The sequence below is a fragment of the Suncus etruscus genome, chromosome 10, assembly GCF_024139225.1.
Source record: "Suncus etruscus isolate mSunEtr1 chromosome 10, mSunEtr1.pri.cur, whole genome shotgun sequence".
NCBI lineage: Eukaryota > Metazoa > Chordata > Mammalia > Eulipotyphla > Soricidae > Suncus > Suncus etruscus.
The window spans coordinates 55439974-55456541 of NC_064857.1; the positions used below are offsets into that span (position 1 = coordinate 55439974).

At 55.3% G+C, this 16568-nt stretch overlaps 1 protein-coding gene across 2 annotated transcripts; it reads right to left on the reverse strand.

Moving 5' to 3' along the window:
• Window positions 1-421: 421 nt before the first annotated feature.
• Window positions 422-16357, reverse strand: SALL3 (spalt like transcription factor 3). 2 transcript variants are annotated; one of them, XM_049781744.1, is made up of 4 exons: window positions 16149-16356; window positions 3656-6520; window positions 3108-3439; window positions 422-1455 (listed from the first exon to the last, which is right to left on the reverse strand). In XM_049781744.1, the coding sequence occupies exons 1-4, from the start codon at window positions 16249-16251 to the stop codon at window positions 1024-1026; spliced, it is 3732 nt and encodes a 1243-aa protein (XP_049637701.1). In that variant the 5' UTR covers window positions 16252-16356; the 3' UTR covers window positions 422-1023. The 2 variants fall into 2 exon arrangements, with proteins under 2 accessions (XP_049637701.1, XP_049637700.1); XM_049781743.1 differs by having other exon boundaries at window positions 3108-6520; window positions 16149-16357.
• Window positions 16358-16568: the final 211 nt, after the last annotated feature.

Here is a 16568-nt window from a genome sequence, read left to right on the forward strand (position 1 = left end):
GCTTGGCTCACTACAAAATAGGCCCTGTCTGAGACAGCCACATTCAGGAGGACCCACATTTGGCATAAATGGAGGGACAGGGTCAGTCCCAGCAGGTAGGGGGAAGTTGTGGCCCAACATGATGTTGCTATAGAAACAGTCTCTTCCTGTGGGAGCCTCGCCCCCCCTTCAGAAGCAGGCCCTATTGGCTGCTCTGAGTGATTCTGGTACAGTCTGTGCCTGGTTTGTTCTTGGTGCACGGAGAGTAACGTAAGCCTTAGTAGGGGACTTTGTAGTGGGCACAACGGACTATTCTGACCTGGGCTGGAGACCCCAGCAGTGAGCCCTGATTCTCCTCCCATCTGCCCCATTCAGACAGCGACATCTGTGGGGCCTCCACAGGACAAAGTGCCTGGCAGCAGCAGGAATCACACGTTAGCAATGGCGTTGTACAAACGTTACCTTTTATTGTACAGCTCTGGGACGAGGCTGGGCGTGCCCCATGTTTTCTGCAACGGGTCCCAATTGTTGGGCTACAAACCACACTAGCACCACAGTCCACATAGCAGCTACAGACATTTAAATTAGGGGGGCGGAAGGCTCGTCACTGACAGGTACTTGCACACGGAGAGCATGCGATCCCTTCCCAACAGAGCTGCCTGCGTGGAAATCACCCACTTATCCAAGGAGACAGCTCTGCTTCAAAAACTCACATAGCCGGGCGGACTGCTCCGCTCAAAGAGTTCCTGGGCTGGATGGGGTGGGAGTGTAGGAACACTCGCCCCTCCCCACCCCTGTGCATGGGCCAGAGTTCCAGTTTCTCGCTTCACAAGTCCAGGGGCAGTCCTGGGCCTCTTCCTGGGGGCCCACATGCACACACTCAGGGCGTCGCAGCTGGCTGAGACATCCCAGGAAGCCGCAGTTCTTACAGACACACAGGACACAGTGCAAAGACTAACCCGGTAATGCAGGTTGGCCTGTTTCTGCCGGGTGCACTGAGACAGCCCCAGCCAGCCATGCTGCCCGCTCCCAAGGTTGTCTGGGCTAGTTGATGCCAATCTCTTTGTTATCCTCAATGAAACGGGCAAAGGGGCGGCTGGTGCCTGTTTCGGAGCCTGCCTTGTCCAGGCCGGCAAGAGGTGGGCTCCCGCCTGCCCGTGCCTTGTCTAGGCCAGCAGTCAGTGAGCCCAGAGCAGGGAGAGAGCCACTGGCTAGGCTCACGGGCAGTGGGGAGAGGCCCCCATTCTGGATGACGGAGATTTCATTATTCTTCATGGCCAGGCCGTTGGTGATGGCAGCCGCGTACTGGTTCCAGAAGCCGGGGTCTGCCGTCATGGCGCGTGCTGCCAAGTCCTTCTGCAGGAGCTCTGAGAACTTGAGGGCATCACCGCCCAACAGGGCCATGGGGTTCTCCACGGACAGGCGGCGACCACGGCGGGCAGGTGCGTTGTTCCACATGTGCGTGCCCATGTGCACCTGCATGGGAGACGAACAGGTGCCGGTGAGGCTGGCCTCGGGAGCTGTCTCTGGGCCCCAGGAGCAGCCGGGTGAAACACCCAGGAAGTTTCTGCTTAAACAGGCAGCAAGCCCCCCGCACTGCAGAGGTAGGACCAGCTCAGCGGAGCAGGCACTCAACTCAGCAGACCAGAACACAGAGGCATGTGCCTATACCCTGGCCTCTGATCAGAGGAGCAGACAGTCTCAGGCAAGGGCACAGGTTGCAGCTATGCTGAGTCCCAGAGGGCCCTCAGGGACAAGTCGGGCAGCCTAGCTCTCCCCACAGAGCCGGGTACAGGCGGTTCCTGACCCTCAGCACACAGCCACTTAGGCACCATACGGCCATTGCAAGGAGACACACATACCTGGAGGTGTGTAAACATACACAAGTACCTGGGCAGGTGTGCAAACTCATACACAAGTACCCGGGCAGGTGTGCAAACTTACACATACCACACACATGCAGACAACCCATGTGTAACTGGGCAGCTTTGATGATAAAAACACACATCACACCTGGGCATGTTTGTATAACACACACACCTAGGCAGGTGTGCAAACACACCACATAATTGCACACCAGGACAGAAGTACACGACACACAGACCACACACAGGCATTGGGCTGACGTGAAAACACATCACCCATGCATGCACTTAGGTAGGAGTGCAAACACAAATCTGGGCAACTATGCACTATACCACACACACAACTGGGCAGGTGTGTAAACACACATGCCGCACATACCTGAACAGGTGGGAAAATGTGAACACACATGTGTTCTGCACAGACTCCTGGGACGTGGGCCACGTGTGCAAAACACGTGCATATCACACATGACTCACTGCACATACCACACACATTAACGTACATGAGACACACACATCCATCACATCATAGATGCATGCATCACGTGGTATATGTAACAGAACACGTGGTACACACAATATCCACACAGGTGATAATACAGCAATATAGTTTGCATGCTGTGGCTATAGAACATGCGTCCAGCACATGACATATACACACACAGCAACGGAACATCACACTCCATAGCACAATGTACAAGCTCACAAACATCAAACACGGGAACACCCACATGTGGTAATACACAGCCCCTACACAGAATGTCATGCATGATGTGCACGTGCCACAGAATGTCAGAAAGACAATCTCCCAAACAATACACAGTAGCACACAATATCGAAGACACCACACACACCACATATGCACACACCACAGGCAAACAACTCATGCCCCATGACACACACATGCAGCAGACACCACCACACACAGCATTCTCATACCCCAAAACAGCACACACACGTCATATACCCACACAAATAGCAGGCTCCGCACACAGCCCACACACGCCACATAACATACTGCACACACATCTCACAGTGCATACATAGCACACCCCCCACATAACAAACACACCCTGCCCACAGTACACACGCAGACAGCACAGGCAACTCACACAGAGTGTGCACCCCCCCCAGCACACACACAGATTTACAAACCCTCAGCACACACACCACAAGGTTACATGAGCGCACACAGAGTATGCACTCCCCAGCACACCCCTGGGGCTCCATGCGGCCTGGTCCCCAACAGCAGGCGTGGCTCACCTTGAGGTTGCCCTTGGTGGTAAAGGCCCGGCCGCAGATGGTGCAGCCAAAGGGCTTCTCCCCAGTGTGGGTGCGCTCGTGGATCTGCAGGGCGCTAGCCGACGAGAAGGTCTTCCCACACGACTGGCAGTTGTGCTGCTTGGGTGCGCGGCGGGGTGGGGGAGCCAGCATGGGTGCCAGCCCAGGGCTCATCCCGGCTGGGGGCCCACCAGGCAGTGCCGCGGCAGGCAGCGGTGGGCCCTCACCCAGTGCCAGGGCCTTGCTGTGCCCGTTCACCTCCATTTTGATGGGCGCGGGTGCGGCGAGCAGGCTAGGGGCGCTCTGGCTGGGACCTAGAGCAAAGTTGAGGTGCAGGGCCTGAGAAGGCAGCGCCTTGCCCCGGTGGGTAAGCAGGTGCTGCTTCAGGTTGCCCAGCGTGGAGCAGCCGCGCCCGCACAGCAGGCAGACGAACGGCCGCTCCTGGGTGTGGCTACGCACGTGAATCTGCAGGGCGCTCCTGCACGCGAAGGGCTTGCCACACTCCCCGCACACGCTGGGCGCACACTTACCGCGCTCCCGGCTCAGGAACAGCAGGCCGAATGGGGGCTCCTCCTTGATGGCCGGCCGGCCGGCGTGCACAGCGGTCAGGTCCAGCGCACCACCGTTCTCGGGGCCCGGCGCGGGGCTGTCTGGCCTCTCAGTCTTGAGTGGTGGATCCTGCGGCTCCCCCTGGCCCAGGCCTGGGGACTTGGAGGACAAGCTCTCACCGTTGCTATTCACGGGGGACAGGGCCTGTGTGGAGGACGAGGCCTCGGATAGCGCTGGGCTGCCTGCGCTGTGACTCTCCAGGTCACCCACAGCTGATGAGGATGAGCCATTGCTCAGCCGGTCACTGTCGCCCGAGCCGCTCTCCACTGACCGCAAAGCGCTCAGAGGCGGGCAGTCCATGGCCGAGTCCATCATCTTCATCTGGTTCTCCAGGGCAGCAATGCTGGAGATGACAGATGGTGGTGAGGGTGGGCCGGAGCCAGTGTAGGCCAGCAGTGGCTTGCAGGGGTCAGCACTGGGCTCGCGGACCTCAGCATCCTCCTCCATGGAGTTCTCGTCCAGGTCCTCGTCGAAGGTGCCCAGTCCTTCGGCCGCCTTTTCATCAAAGGTGAGGTCGGCGTCCATGGCATCAGAGAAGCCCTCGGGCAGCGGCGTGTTGGGGATCTGGCCGCCCATGTGCATGCGAATGTGCTGCTGCAGCACCACGGCATTGGTGAACTTCTTCTGGCAGATGGGGCACGAGTGCTGCACACGTAGGGGCGGCTTGGCCCGGTGCACACCGAAGTGCGTCTTCAGGTTGCCCTTGGTGGTGAAGGCGCGCCCGCAGATCTTGCATTTGAAGGGCCGCTCGCCCGTGTGTGTGCGATAGTGCATCTTGAGAGCGCTCTGGCAACTCAGCACGCGGTGGCAGATGACGCACTGGTTCGGGTCTGTCATCTTCTTGTCGATGTTCTCTACGAGCTGCTGCAGCTTGGACGTCTCTGAGGTCTGCATGGAGTCCAGCAGCCCCCCGAAGGGGAACTTGGCCTTGAAGGGCTCAGAGCCCGTGGGTGGGACTGGGCTGCAGAGACCCGTGGCCACGCCACTGTCCGACAGACCTGTAGAGGTGCTGCTCGCTGGCACGTCCCTGGCTCGGGAGCAGCTGACCACCAGACCTGGGGGCTCTGTCTTGGGCAGGGTGGGTCCACTGAGCCCAGGCTGGGGAAGGCCTGGCTGTGGGGACTCGGCGGGGCCAGCCAGACCCGACTCAGAGCTGTTGAGGCCGGGAGACAAGGAGGGACACTCACTGGATGCAGGCGAGGGCCGCTGCGGTGAGCGGCTGGCTGGGGTGAGGCTGGGGGAGTCAGTGAAACTGCTGGCCCCGGGCATGGCAGGTGGCAGCTGCAGCCCTGCCGACGTGGGCACAGCGGGCACTGTGGGCTTGCTGTCCAGCCAGGTGGTGACGGGCTTCTCGGGGGGCAGCGACATGCCATAGGGGATGCCAGAGCAAGTGGGCACGTTGTCAAGGTACTCAGGGACTGGATAGGGGTTCATCTGAATGTGGGGGTACTTCTCCTTGTGCCGCTGGAAGTGCACCTTGAGGTTTCCCTTGGTGGAGAAGCGGTTGCCGCAGATGTTACACTTGAAGGGCCGCTCACCTGTGTGCGAGCGCAGGTGGATCTGCAGGGCACTGTCGCTGCCAAACACCTTGGCGCAGAAGCGGCACTTGTGCTTGAAGAAGGGGTCCTCGGCACTCGCCTTGGGCTCGAACACTGACACATTGGGCGGTTTGCCCTTGCGGTGCTTCATGAGAGCAGCCAGTGGGTCCAGCGCGTTGGCGGTGGCCGCGATGCTCACTAGCGGGTTGGGGAAGATGACACTGCTGGCCCCGGCCGAGGTCTGAGGTAGCAGGGCCGAGGGTCCCAGGGCGGGGGGCGTGGGGGCACCGGGCGGGGGCACAGGGCCAGGGGCTGCAGGGGCTGGGGGCACCGCCAAGGCAGTCACAGTGGAAGCAGCAACGCTGGGCTCAGGGGTTGGGGTGGCAGCGGGGGCCCCACCCGGGGTCTGCTGGGTGCTGGTTCCGGAAGCTGCAGGGGGCTGTGAGCCTGGCACAGGCCCCTCAAAGGCTGGGGCTGCAGGGGGTGTGGCTGTGGCAGGGCCAGGGGGAGCCCCTGGGGCACGTGGGGGGACAGAGGGTGCTGTGGCCAGGCCCTGCAGTGGGCCAGGGGTGGCGGCAGGAGTTGGCCGGGTCACAGGCCGGTGCATAAGCGCCACCTGACTGCGGATCTGCTCGATGAGCTGCAGCTGGTGGATCTGCTGCTGCTGCAGGGCCAACAACTGCTCGAGGATCAGTGGCAGTGCCCCGGGGCCCCCTGGGCCTACAGTGCCCGTGCCCGCTGCGCGTGCTGGCTGTGAAAACTGTGCCACAGCCACCTTGGTACTCAGCAGCGTCTCCAGTGTGACGTTGGTGCTGGGCAGGCGGTAGACGCCAGTGGGGCTGGGCTCAGGAGGCACAGCGGGTACGGAAGAGGGTAGCGCAGGGCCTGTGGGGCCTGGGTCTCCGGGGAGCACCACCTCCATGGGCTCTGTGTCAGGCCCCCCAGCGCCTCTGGCCTCGGCGCTCTCGTTGGCTTCGGCCTGCGCCGGCTCATCGGCTGCCTCGCTCTCGGCGGGCTCGCTGGGAGAGCTGGCGGGGGAAGGTTCTGGAAAGTCTTCGGTGGGTGGTGCAGGTTCATCCTCATGCACGATGAGTACCAGTGGGTTCTTGGTGCAGCTGCGCTTGTGCTGCAGGAAGTCGGCCCACTTGAAGAACTCGGCGCAGCACTGCGCGCACACGCTGGTCTCCTCACTGCCGCTGCGGCTGTCCGTGCCGCTGTCCGCCTCATCGGCACCCTCTCCAGGGGCAGCTGTGGGAGGAGAAGGAGAAGAAAAGGCGGAGAGGAGTCAGCAGCGCCCGCTGAGACCACCGCCCGCCCACCTGCCCGGCACCCAGGGGGAATCAACGCCTCCACTTGGCACAGACGACCCCGAAAGGGCTGGGCCTGGCCGTGTGCTCCCCGTGGCCGGCTCTGGCTTAGCTAATCATTTTCCTAGCGCCATCCATCAAATTATGAGGCCCTATCAATGGTGGATACTGCTTCTTAATGAAATTCCATACAAGCCATCGATTTCCAATATTTTCATACAACCCACAGCCACCCTGTCTGCTGGGTACAAAGCCGCTCATTAGGATTCCCCTTTACCAAGAGGCCTCCTCATTTCCAGCAAAATTAGAGATGCCTTTGCCAGTTCACTTAACATCGCTGAACTAATCTGTAACCTTTCAGGCCCGCGTCACACCTGACAGAAGGGCACGCAGGCCGGGCAGCCACCGATTTATTATTTTCCATCCCCACAACCGCCCACAAGCACAAGCAGGACAGATCCTGCTCCCAGGGACACCCATACAGCCCAGCCGGGCCTCCCTGGGAATTTGGAGATTTCTGCTATGCTCTCTCGCTGTGTGCAGGAGGCAACGAAGGGAGAAGGCAAGCTTCGGCAGCCAGCGTCCAGCTCTCCACTGCACACTTGCCAGGAAGCGAGTCCGGGCCTACCAGAAATCATGTTTGATGCAATTAATGGGCTCTGTCAGATGCAATATTTCTTGGCAAAATGAACCGAAATTATATGTTATTGTTATTAGCCAAGAGTTCGGCGGTTTGTTAACAAACCAGAAATTATATATTTAAAGTTCATTTATGTTGACATGTTTAACATGAGAATCTTGCAGTCGGCACACTTTTGGTACCTATTTTCATCTATTCTCATAGAAAGACTTAGCAAATTATACGCTTGTGCGTAGTGGAAAACCCTCTAATTGGTTACACATGTTTAATTACTGTTGTAGGCAGCAACTTCCTGACTTCCCGAACCCTCTTATGCCGAATAACAACCCTGTTTAATGAACAATTCTAATTCACACCTGATCAAATAAATAGCTATGCAGGAGCGGGAAGCCAGCCGCTGGGACCATGCTCCCTCTTATCTGGTGGCAGCCGGGGGACATGCTCAGCCCCACATGGTACGGGACTGGACGCTGCTCCTGGGAAGAACAGGGAGTCTGTCCTGCTGCAGGCCGGGTGACAGAAGCCAGCAGGCATCGCTGAGTGGGGACACAATGTCCAAGCTGGAAGCCCCTGCAAACACTTGCTCTTCACACCCTGACCCCCATCTCCCGCAGAACTTACTAGTTTTCTTTTTTTAAAAAGAATTTCAAGAAGTGAATCTTTTGGCATTGACTTCAGGAGAGAGCTGATGAAATTAGAAAAAAAAAAAAAAAAAAAGTCCAGGAAGATCATTTGGTGCCTCAACTGAAGAGGAAAGTAAAAATATTTTCGAGGCTGGTCGGCTGCTCTCCATGAGGCCATTATTTCCAGGTAATTTATACATGCCTTTAAAAAATTATTAGCAGTGTTCAATTAGCATTTTCTTAACTGGCTAAACCATTTGAAGAGGGAAAGAAGTTAGAGCTGGCAGCCCATAAAGGCCTGCTAGACTTTTAAACTAAATTCAGTTCTGAAGATCAGCCTGCAAGAAGGCTCATTACAGTATGAAGGAAGGAATGTAATAGGTATCTGTAATGAGGTTGAGTATAGCTGCAAGCAAAGACACAGTTGATTTATACTGCAGATAGGCACATTAACAAAATAAATACTCGGAGTACTTAACTTTGCTCAATGTATGCAAAATCTAATTTTAAACCTACTAAGGTCATAGAACAGGGAGAAAAAAAAAGCCCAAGATTTTCAAGTAAATAATTCTTGTAATGATTGATAAGAATAGGGTGATCTCAAATCTCATTCATATACTTTAAAAATGATCACAAAATGCAGAGAAACCCTGTTTGAAATTTCTTTGTAGTAATTACTGAGGAATTCTTACCAAACTAGTAATAATTCGCTTGAAAAGATTTAGTACTGAATCTGAAGATCTACACATTTAAAAAAAAAGTCTAAATAAGCATTAAAAAATAAAACTCACCTTCATTAAGCAATCACATTGAAATCAATGTCATTTTACACCATACCTACACACAGAAACAGCCATGAGAAACTACACAAGAATGGAATAGTACCTAAAGTTCAAAGGTTGGCCAAAAGCTTTGTAGGAATTTTTTTAATAATTAAATCATTCCAAGAAATAAAAATTTTCTAATTTCATAAAATGCTAAACTTTTTCTATGTGGTATAATAAAAAGCATTATGTGGCATATATGTTTAAAACTTCACATAGTTAGCAGCATATTATTTATTCAAAGAACATTATTTGGAATTCTAGGGCAAATTCACTGAGAAAATGCTTAACATTAGGCTGCTTTCTGGACCATGTAGAGTGCACTTCATGTTGGAAGTATTAATTTACTTAACTGTAAATAAATCAGATCTTTACAAATGAACATTTTCCAGATTGTCTTTATAGCAACCTCTGGCATGTGAAATGGAGACGACCACTATTTCATTCAGGGCTTTCCTCAAAGGTCTGAGCAACCCAAACAAATCTCTCTTTGCTTCAAAGATAAGTCAGTCCATTTCCAGGAGTTTTCATGTGCTAAGTATTTTTAGGGTTCAGCTCCGAATTCTAGCAGTTGAACACATTCCCATAATCTCCCCTTTCTTCTGTCAGCAGGCTTGTGAGACAGGGAATGTTTCTCAATTGGAAAATCTGTGAGCATTTTCGGTCATTTTATACAACGCAATTATAATGCTAATTACCTGCACACTTGTCAGAGTCAAACAACCTTTCGCTTATATTCCTTTAAAGCTGAGCAAGGAAACTGTAAAAATGTTATTCTGGCCCCATGGCTCTGTGAACATGTTATCAAACAGATTATCCTTATAGCATTTTACAAAGTTTCACAATAGGCAGCTCGTGATAAAAATGTTTGTAAAAAACCATTATGAGGGAGGGGAAAAATTCTTGAGCGCGATTCTGATTTCTCACTTTGGGCAATAACTTAAAATATCCACCTGCAATTTCTCAGTGCAGTTTGTGGAAAATGCCACAGCATGACCACTAAATCGGGACTGTCATCTGCTCTTGCTCTAAAAGCGCCCCTATCACAATCTCAATGGAGGAGCATCCTAAGAAAATGGTAGGACACCCTTCACAGAAGTCTTATGGAGGATCCATGGGGAGGGAGGAAGAGAGAGTGAGAGCAAGTGAGTGAGAGCAAGACAGAGAGACAGAGAGAGCCAAACCCAACTACAACTGTTTCACCTGGGTAAGGGAAAAATCTTCCTGCATATTTTAAGACTATTCTTAGACTACAATAGATTGGTAGCCAGAGTGACAGACATGTAGGGTGGTAGAATTGGATGGGGTTCCTAGTGCAGAGGGGACAGTCACAGCAGAGAAGGCAGATGCAACAGGGATGCTCAGCCCAGCTCAGGGCCTAGGAACTACCCCATCCTCCCTAAGACTCTGGATTCATTGAGCCTTATTTCCCCCTTTAAAAAAAATGCTTTCTAGACCAAGAACCCCTCAGGACTGGTGACACAGCAGCTCCCAATTTGATCTTGTAACATCCAGTGCTCCTTTCTGCCACTGTCCCTTATGCTCATGCCTTTGTAGGGAATTTGCATCTATGAGTGGCCCCCAGAGTCCTGGAGACATACGTGTGTCCGTGTCTCGGTGTGTGTGTGTGTGTGTGTGTGTGTGTGTGTGTGTGTCTGACCTCACAGCAGCCGACACTATATTCCCAAGCAGAGCCACATGGGAGCAAGAAGTACCCAGGCACTCGAGAAATCAATTCTCTGTGCAGTCCAGCAAGGCTTCTTGGGTTGGTGGCCTCTGCCACAGACAGCAAGTGTCTTTGCTGATGGCTTCTAAGGTATGCCGCTGATGGCTTTTAAGGTACGACAAGTACACACAGGAGTGGACAGGCCATGGCAGGACACCGGTGGGGACTGTGTCATGCTGCCTTAGCATCTGGATGGCCAGTTCTGATGGCTCCCCTGAGAAAAAGCTGCAGCTCTATTCTGGTGGGTGACAGTGCGCCAGCCTCCTGCCTGCTCTGAGTTTCTTCACCTGAGGGTGGAGGGTCCATGGCTCCCCCAGGGCATGGGCACATATCGGGCCTGTTTCTGGGGCCCCACTGCTCTAGCACTGTCACCGGATACACAGGTGTCATGTTTGCAGGGAGCGAGGCATGCTGGGGCCTGGTGGAGAAGCAGGTGCTGCGTGGCCCGGAGACGCATGTGTCCAGGGGACAAGCAGGGCACCCCCTCTGCACCGTTCACCCCTGGGACACCAGGAAGGCACACCAAGTTTTCCTGCATGGCGCCAAATCACTTCCTTGCAAACCAGCTCTCTGAGCTCCTTGGAAGAGCCAGGAATCTACATCAGGCAGTAGCTGCATGGGGCGGGGGGGGGGGGGGGGGGTGGGGTGGTGGCTGCCGGGTGGAACAATGTGGAAGAAATGCCAGGTGGCCTGCTCGGGTGCTGAACAGTGGGGGGCACTCTTGCCACGCTGTCTACCCTGACCAGCACTGGCTCCTGCCACACAGAAGCCCACAACTCACATTGGTGAAGTGACAACCACCTGTGGCATGGCCCCCCACAGCCACAGAACCCCAGGCTGCTGTGCCTCTGCATGGCAGGAGTCTTGGGGACAAACATGCTCACTCAAGGATGCCGAGACCCAGCCAGCCCCAGCTCTGGTGCCCTTGTTGCGTGTGGGGCCACAGAACTGGGCCATGAGGGCTGGGCCCTCTCCCTTGGGTGAGGCTGTGAGCAGGAGACTAAGGTGTTTTCTGCACACTGTGGGTTCAGGCAATCCCAGGGAGACAGCCAGGTCTGTGGGTTCACAGGCTGACACGAGTCCTAGGTGCAGGAATTTGCAGACCCAGGAGGGTGCACACCATGGCACAGATCGATCACTGCGCAGAAACACCAGCAGTCAAGCTTCCCCAAGGCCTGCATCTCGGCCCGGAGCATGGGGCATGCAGCCCTGTCCTCATGATGGTGACGTTGGCTGGGCTGAGTCGCCCCCACTGTCACCACGGCAGCAGAGGGTTCTGTGTCAGGGGTGAAAAAAAAAATCTGTAAAAGCCAGTGGCCGGGGCAGCTGGGGGTGGTCAGACAGCGGGCAGAGCTGTGTGGATCGGATCGGGCCGGGCCAGGTCGGGTCGGGCTGGGCCGCTGCAGGGTAATCGCCCAGTCCAGGCTACAAGGGCAGCACCTGAGAACCCTCCTCTCCTCTCTCTCTTCTCCTTCTTTTCTCCTCTGCTCTCCTCCTCTCCACCGAGAACCATAAACACTTGTGCTGAACGAGGGGGCAGCTGATAAGCAGGCACAGGCTCGGAGCACTCTCGGGGTCTCTGATTAACACTCAGGCTCAGTGTTAACACTTAATAGAACACCGCGTGCTCCTGTTGCCAAGGTCAACAGCACAGATGCACTAATTGTATTAGGAGCTTGACACCCAGTGGCCACCGCGGCGGGCAGAGCAGGCAAAGGTTAAATCAGCGCGGCTTGTTGGAGCACGCAACTGCCCATCTTCACTGCGTGACCCCCACCTCTGCAGGCTTGTCCATGCAGGAGGCATGGGGCACCCCCAGGAAGCCCACTCCGGCGGGGGTGGGAACGGCAGTCCAGAGGACGAAGGGACACACGCCTGGACCTTCCGTATGGGTACCCCGATGAATCTCTCAACACAAAAGAGGTGCTTCCAGGACTTCACTGTGGCAACTGTTCCTGGCATTTCCTGCATGTCACTCACTGGCCTTGTTCGTTTGCTTGGAAATCAGAGTTCACTGCACTTTACATCAGACAATTCATAGGCTGAAAGCACCGGTGGAAAAAAAAAACACCAGAGAAGGAGTGCTGTTTTTGTTTGGTTGGTTTAAAAGAAAAAGGAAGCTTATTTAAAGTTAATATGGAAATATTCCATTTCTGTTTGCATTTGATGCCTGGCACCTACTCAGACTGGCACCCACTTAACACACATCACTACAGACTTGCCTGCCAGCAGGCTAAGGGGCTCGCCTCTGAGACCAAGACATGTGGGTCTTCCTCAGGCAACTGGTCTGAGACTTCACACAGGAAGCAGCCCACAGACCCCCTCCTGCCTGGGCATTATTCAGAAGCGACCCTCTGGCCCCTCGCAGCCTGAAAGGATGCTGCATAATCTCATTAGCACTTCAGGGGATTTTTGTTTTACCAAAATAAAAGGCCGTGCCAATACTCACATTCAGGAAGGCAGATTTTCAGCTGGTGGGCACAGGCAGAACAGAAACCCTGGCAGCATCTTTTGCGGAATGCCTCCCACCCCCACGCTGACACTGTTCTTCGAACTACCTTTAAAGAGAGGTGAAGCTCCCAGAGATTGCAGTGGGAGATGAAATCTGACCCACTTTAGCCCTGTCTGTACACAGAAAACAATCAGCTTGCTAAGTAATTCCTGCTGTCGGCCCTACCTTTTTCTTCCCTGGCTCTGAACATGCCTAGTAATATTGGATTCCGCAGATGTTGTGGAAGTTGGGAAATGTACACAAAATTTCTAATTGCCCTACCAGCAGCTCTTTCTCTGGAAGGTGGGGTTAATTGGCTTTTTTTTTTAATTTTGGTTTTGATCATAGACTCATTTTTAAGCAAACTAAATTTCTTAAATGTAACTATTATTTTTTTAAAGAAGACATTGGCAAATTCTTCTTTTTCCTTCTACCCTGGTGCCCTGCCTCTCACCACTCCCTTACTTTTTGCCTTTCCAGTTTCAGAGAAAAAAAATCAGCCTGATGTTAAGAAGGAGCTTCGGCATTGTTTCCATGTGGAATGCCGAATTGTCAGTGTGGGCACCGTGCCGGGGACTCACTGGACTCCCCTTGCAAAGGCAGATGAAAGGCAGGGCCTTTCCCGGTTTAAGCACAGGCTGGGACGATGAGCCCTGGAAATTCGACCATCACATGCTGCCCACATTTCCACGGAGCTCGGAGATAAACACATGACTGGAGGTGGGGGGTGGGGGATGAAAACCCATTTTGGGCAATTAGAGCTAACACACCGAAGGGGATGGGAGTAGTTTAAATGATAATATCCTTTTGTGTCCGTTCCCCCCACCCCCAGTGCACACTTCGGAGGACAACAGAATCCATCTCCACCAAGTTGTGTTTTGCCTAAGCAAGGAGAGCCAAACCACACATTTCAAAGTTCTTGGGATGGGCATAACTGCTGCTCTGCTCCTGTCTATCTGTAACTATCCGTTTTCTTTAGGAAAGAACTGTTTGATGAGTTCATTATTGGTGGCAATACATTATCTGAGTTTTAAGGTTGCATCACATTTATTTCTATTTTTTCCCCCAGGAACATCAGTAATTAATTTGCAGTTTCAAAAGGGAGTTCCCCTTGGTCTGGCTTGGTCATCCTTAAAATAAATTTTTACGACACAATAAGTTTAGAACTTTCTAAAAGAACCATGAGTACCCTCAACTCCACCCCACCCCCCCCCCCACCACCATTCTAAAGACATCATCGTATTTCCTTGCAGTAAATGGAAAGCATGACTGACCCTGGAGTTATTCTGGGGTAGTGATTTTTTTTAATTGCTTGCCTAAAAACCAAAGGCTGAAAAACAGCCATATTTCTTTAGTCTTTTTTAATTGCAAATTAAAGTGGAGGTGCCTCCTTCCCTCCACCCTCACAGCATACTAAAATTTTTGCACGTGCTTTTCACAGCCATTTTACTGCCTGCCCTCGTCCCCTGCTTTAATTAATAGGTCACGCCCAAAGAGATACAAAGGAATTAGTATTTACTTCGTTTCTTAAACATTGTAAAACTAAAGCGCAACTCACTGGGAACTTCGCACACCGTGGGAAGTGGATAATTCCACTGCAGCGAACAAAACGATGATGATGATAATAATAATAATAATAGTAATGAAAAACACTGTAAGGCTGCCCGATGCCTGTGGGGCACCTTCAGGATTTCCCCCCCTCTCTACAACTCACTTCGTTCCCAGCCCGCGAGTAGCCTGGCACCGGTTGCCCAGCGCAAGGCTAGTCGAGGCGGACCAAAGACAGACTCGCTCTTCTGCCGGGAAAATGTGTCTGGGAACGAACGGAACCAGAAAGCACTGTTTTTCAAAGAGTTTTTTGTCTCCCCCACCTCGCCTTAACACCCAGCAGCGTGTGCGCGCCTCGGCAGGCCCGGCTCGGCTCAGCTGGCCAGGCGGGGTTCAGCCCGCGCCGGCGGCCCCGGCAAAGTTTCATCCCGAGCACGTCTCCGTCGGGCGCGGCGGATTCCGGCGAGAATGTGGGAATAAAGCGGGTCCCGGCCCAGGCTCACAGCGCCCGGCCTCCGCCGGCTCACACGCCCGGAGTGAAATTACAGATGAATAGCCGTGCCCCCACCCTCCCCCTACACCTTGTTAACTGCTGGACACAAGGCTTTTGCTCTATTAATTAAAATATGCTTTCATAAAAGGAGACGCTGCACTTTGGGACGAGGTCCCACAAAGCGGAGAAGTATTGACATTGTTGCATTTGGGGGCGGCAGTGAAAGCCCATGCCCGGCCATTCAACACCCACAATAAAAAAGCTCTAAAATGCCTCGCTGGGACGCAATGTCGTTCTTTTGAAGGCGGACTGTCTTTCTCATTCGGCAGAAATAAATCCATTCATTTGATCATGTAGTCATTGAGCGCGATACAAAACAAACCAAGTGTGAGAAATTCTATGTGATGAAGTAAACAAAACCCCCCAAAAAATCCATTTCCATGACAAAAAGCGCCTTTGTCCCTAATCTCCCTACCATATGCAAGCTCTCCTTCTCTGCACACCCCGGTTCTCATCTTGGGGACCGGCTCGGCGGGGGCCTCCGCGCACCTCCGCTGCCACCAGCAACCCCGGACCGGGCCACTCGCCCCGACCCGCTAATCCGCGGCGCCGCCGTCCCCCCCGCACGTCAAACTTCCCGCACGAAGTCAGTCCCCACAGCGCGGAGCCCAGGGCCGGGCCGGGGTGCGTGGCGCGTGTGCGCCCCGGAGCTGCGTCCTCCGGCCCGAGCCCAACTCGCCCGCCCGCCCGCCCGCCCGCCCGCCGCGCTCCCGGCCCGGACTCGTCGATGCCACCGCGGGGAACCGGCGAACCCCGGGTCGGGGCTGGACCCGCCGCCCAGAGCCGCGCGGTCGGGCGCCAGGCCCGGCGAGGCCGGAGGACGAGCCGCCGCGTGCGGGGGGCCCCCCGCGCCGCGTTCCCGGGGGGTCCCCCGGCGGCCATGCAGCCGAGGCCGAGCGCCGCGTCCCGGGTTCCCGAAGGCGGCGCCGGGTCCGGGCGCCGTTCGAACAAAGCTGTCCGGCCGCCCGGGCCCTGGCCCCGGCGCGCGCGGTCGGTCGGTCGGTCGGTCGGTCGGTCGCCGAGCACCCGGGGCGGCGCGGAGAAGAGGCGGAGGCGGCGGCCGCCCCCTACCCCGGCCCGCGCCCCGCGCCAAGTTGACTTCGCGCGAAAGTGGCGTGGCGGCGGCAGGTCCCCGCGCGCGAACTTTCTCCCCGCGGCCCTCACCGTGCTCCGGAGCCCCGTCCTGCGGCGGCGGCGGCGGCGGCGGCGGCGGCAGCTCCTCGTCCGACTTGAGATGCTGGGGCTTGGCCTGCTTGCGCCGAGACATGCTGCTAGCGGCACCGCGGGTTCGGGATCGGGCTCGGGACCGGGACCGGGGCGGGCAACGGCATCCGCATCGGCGTCGGCGGGGCGGCCGGCGGGGACGGCGGGCGGGCGCGGGGCGCGGGGCGCGGGCGGCGGCGGCGGCGGCTGCGCGGGCCGCGCATGGGGCCGAGCAATTAGGCGGGTGAGTGATGCGCGGCCATTAGCCCGGGCGCGCCGATTGGCCGCTCTCCAGCGGGCCGGGCCGGGCCGGCCGCTATGCAAATGAGCCGCGGGCAATTAGCGGCCGCGCGGGGCAGGAGGGGCCGGCGGCGCCCGCGG

Coding starts and splice junctions, on each gene's coding strand:
- SALL3 (XM_049781743.1), bottom strand. CDS start 16,251: ATGTCTCGGCGCAAGCAGGCCAAGCCCCAGCATCTCAAGTCGGACGAG. Junction 6,521..16,148: donor GGACGGGGCTCCGGAGCACG/GTGAGGGCCGCG, acceptor CTCCTCCCACAG/CTGCCCCTGGAGAGGGTGCC. Junction 1,456..3,107: donor CCACCAAGGGCAACCTCAAG/GTGAGCCACGCC, acceptor TCTCCCATGCAG/GTGCACATGGGCACGCACAT.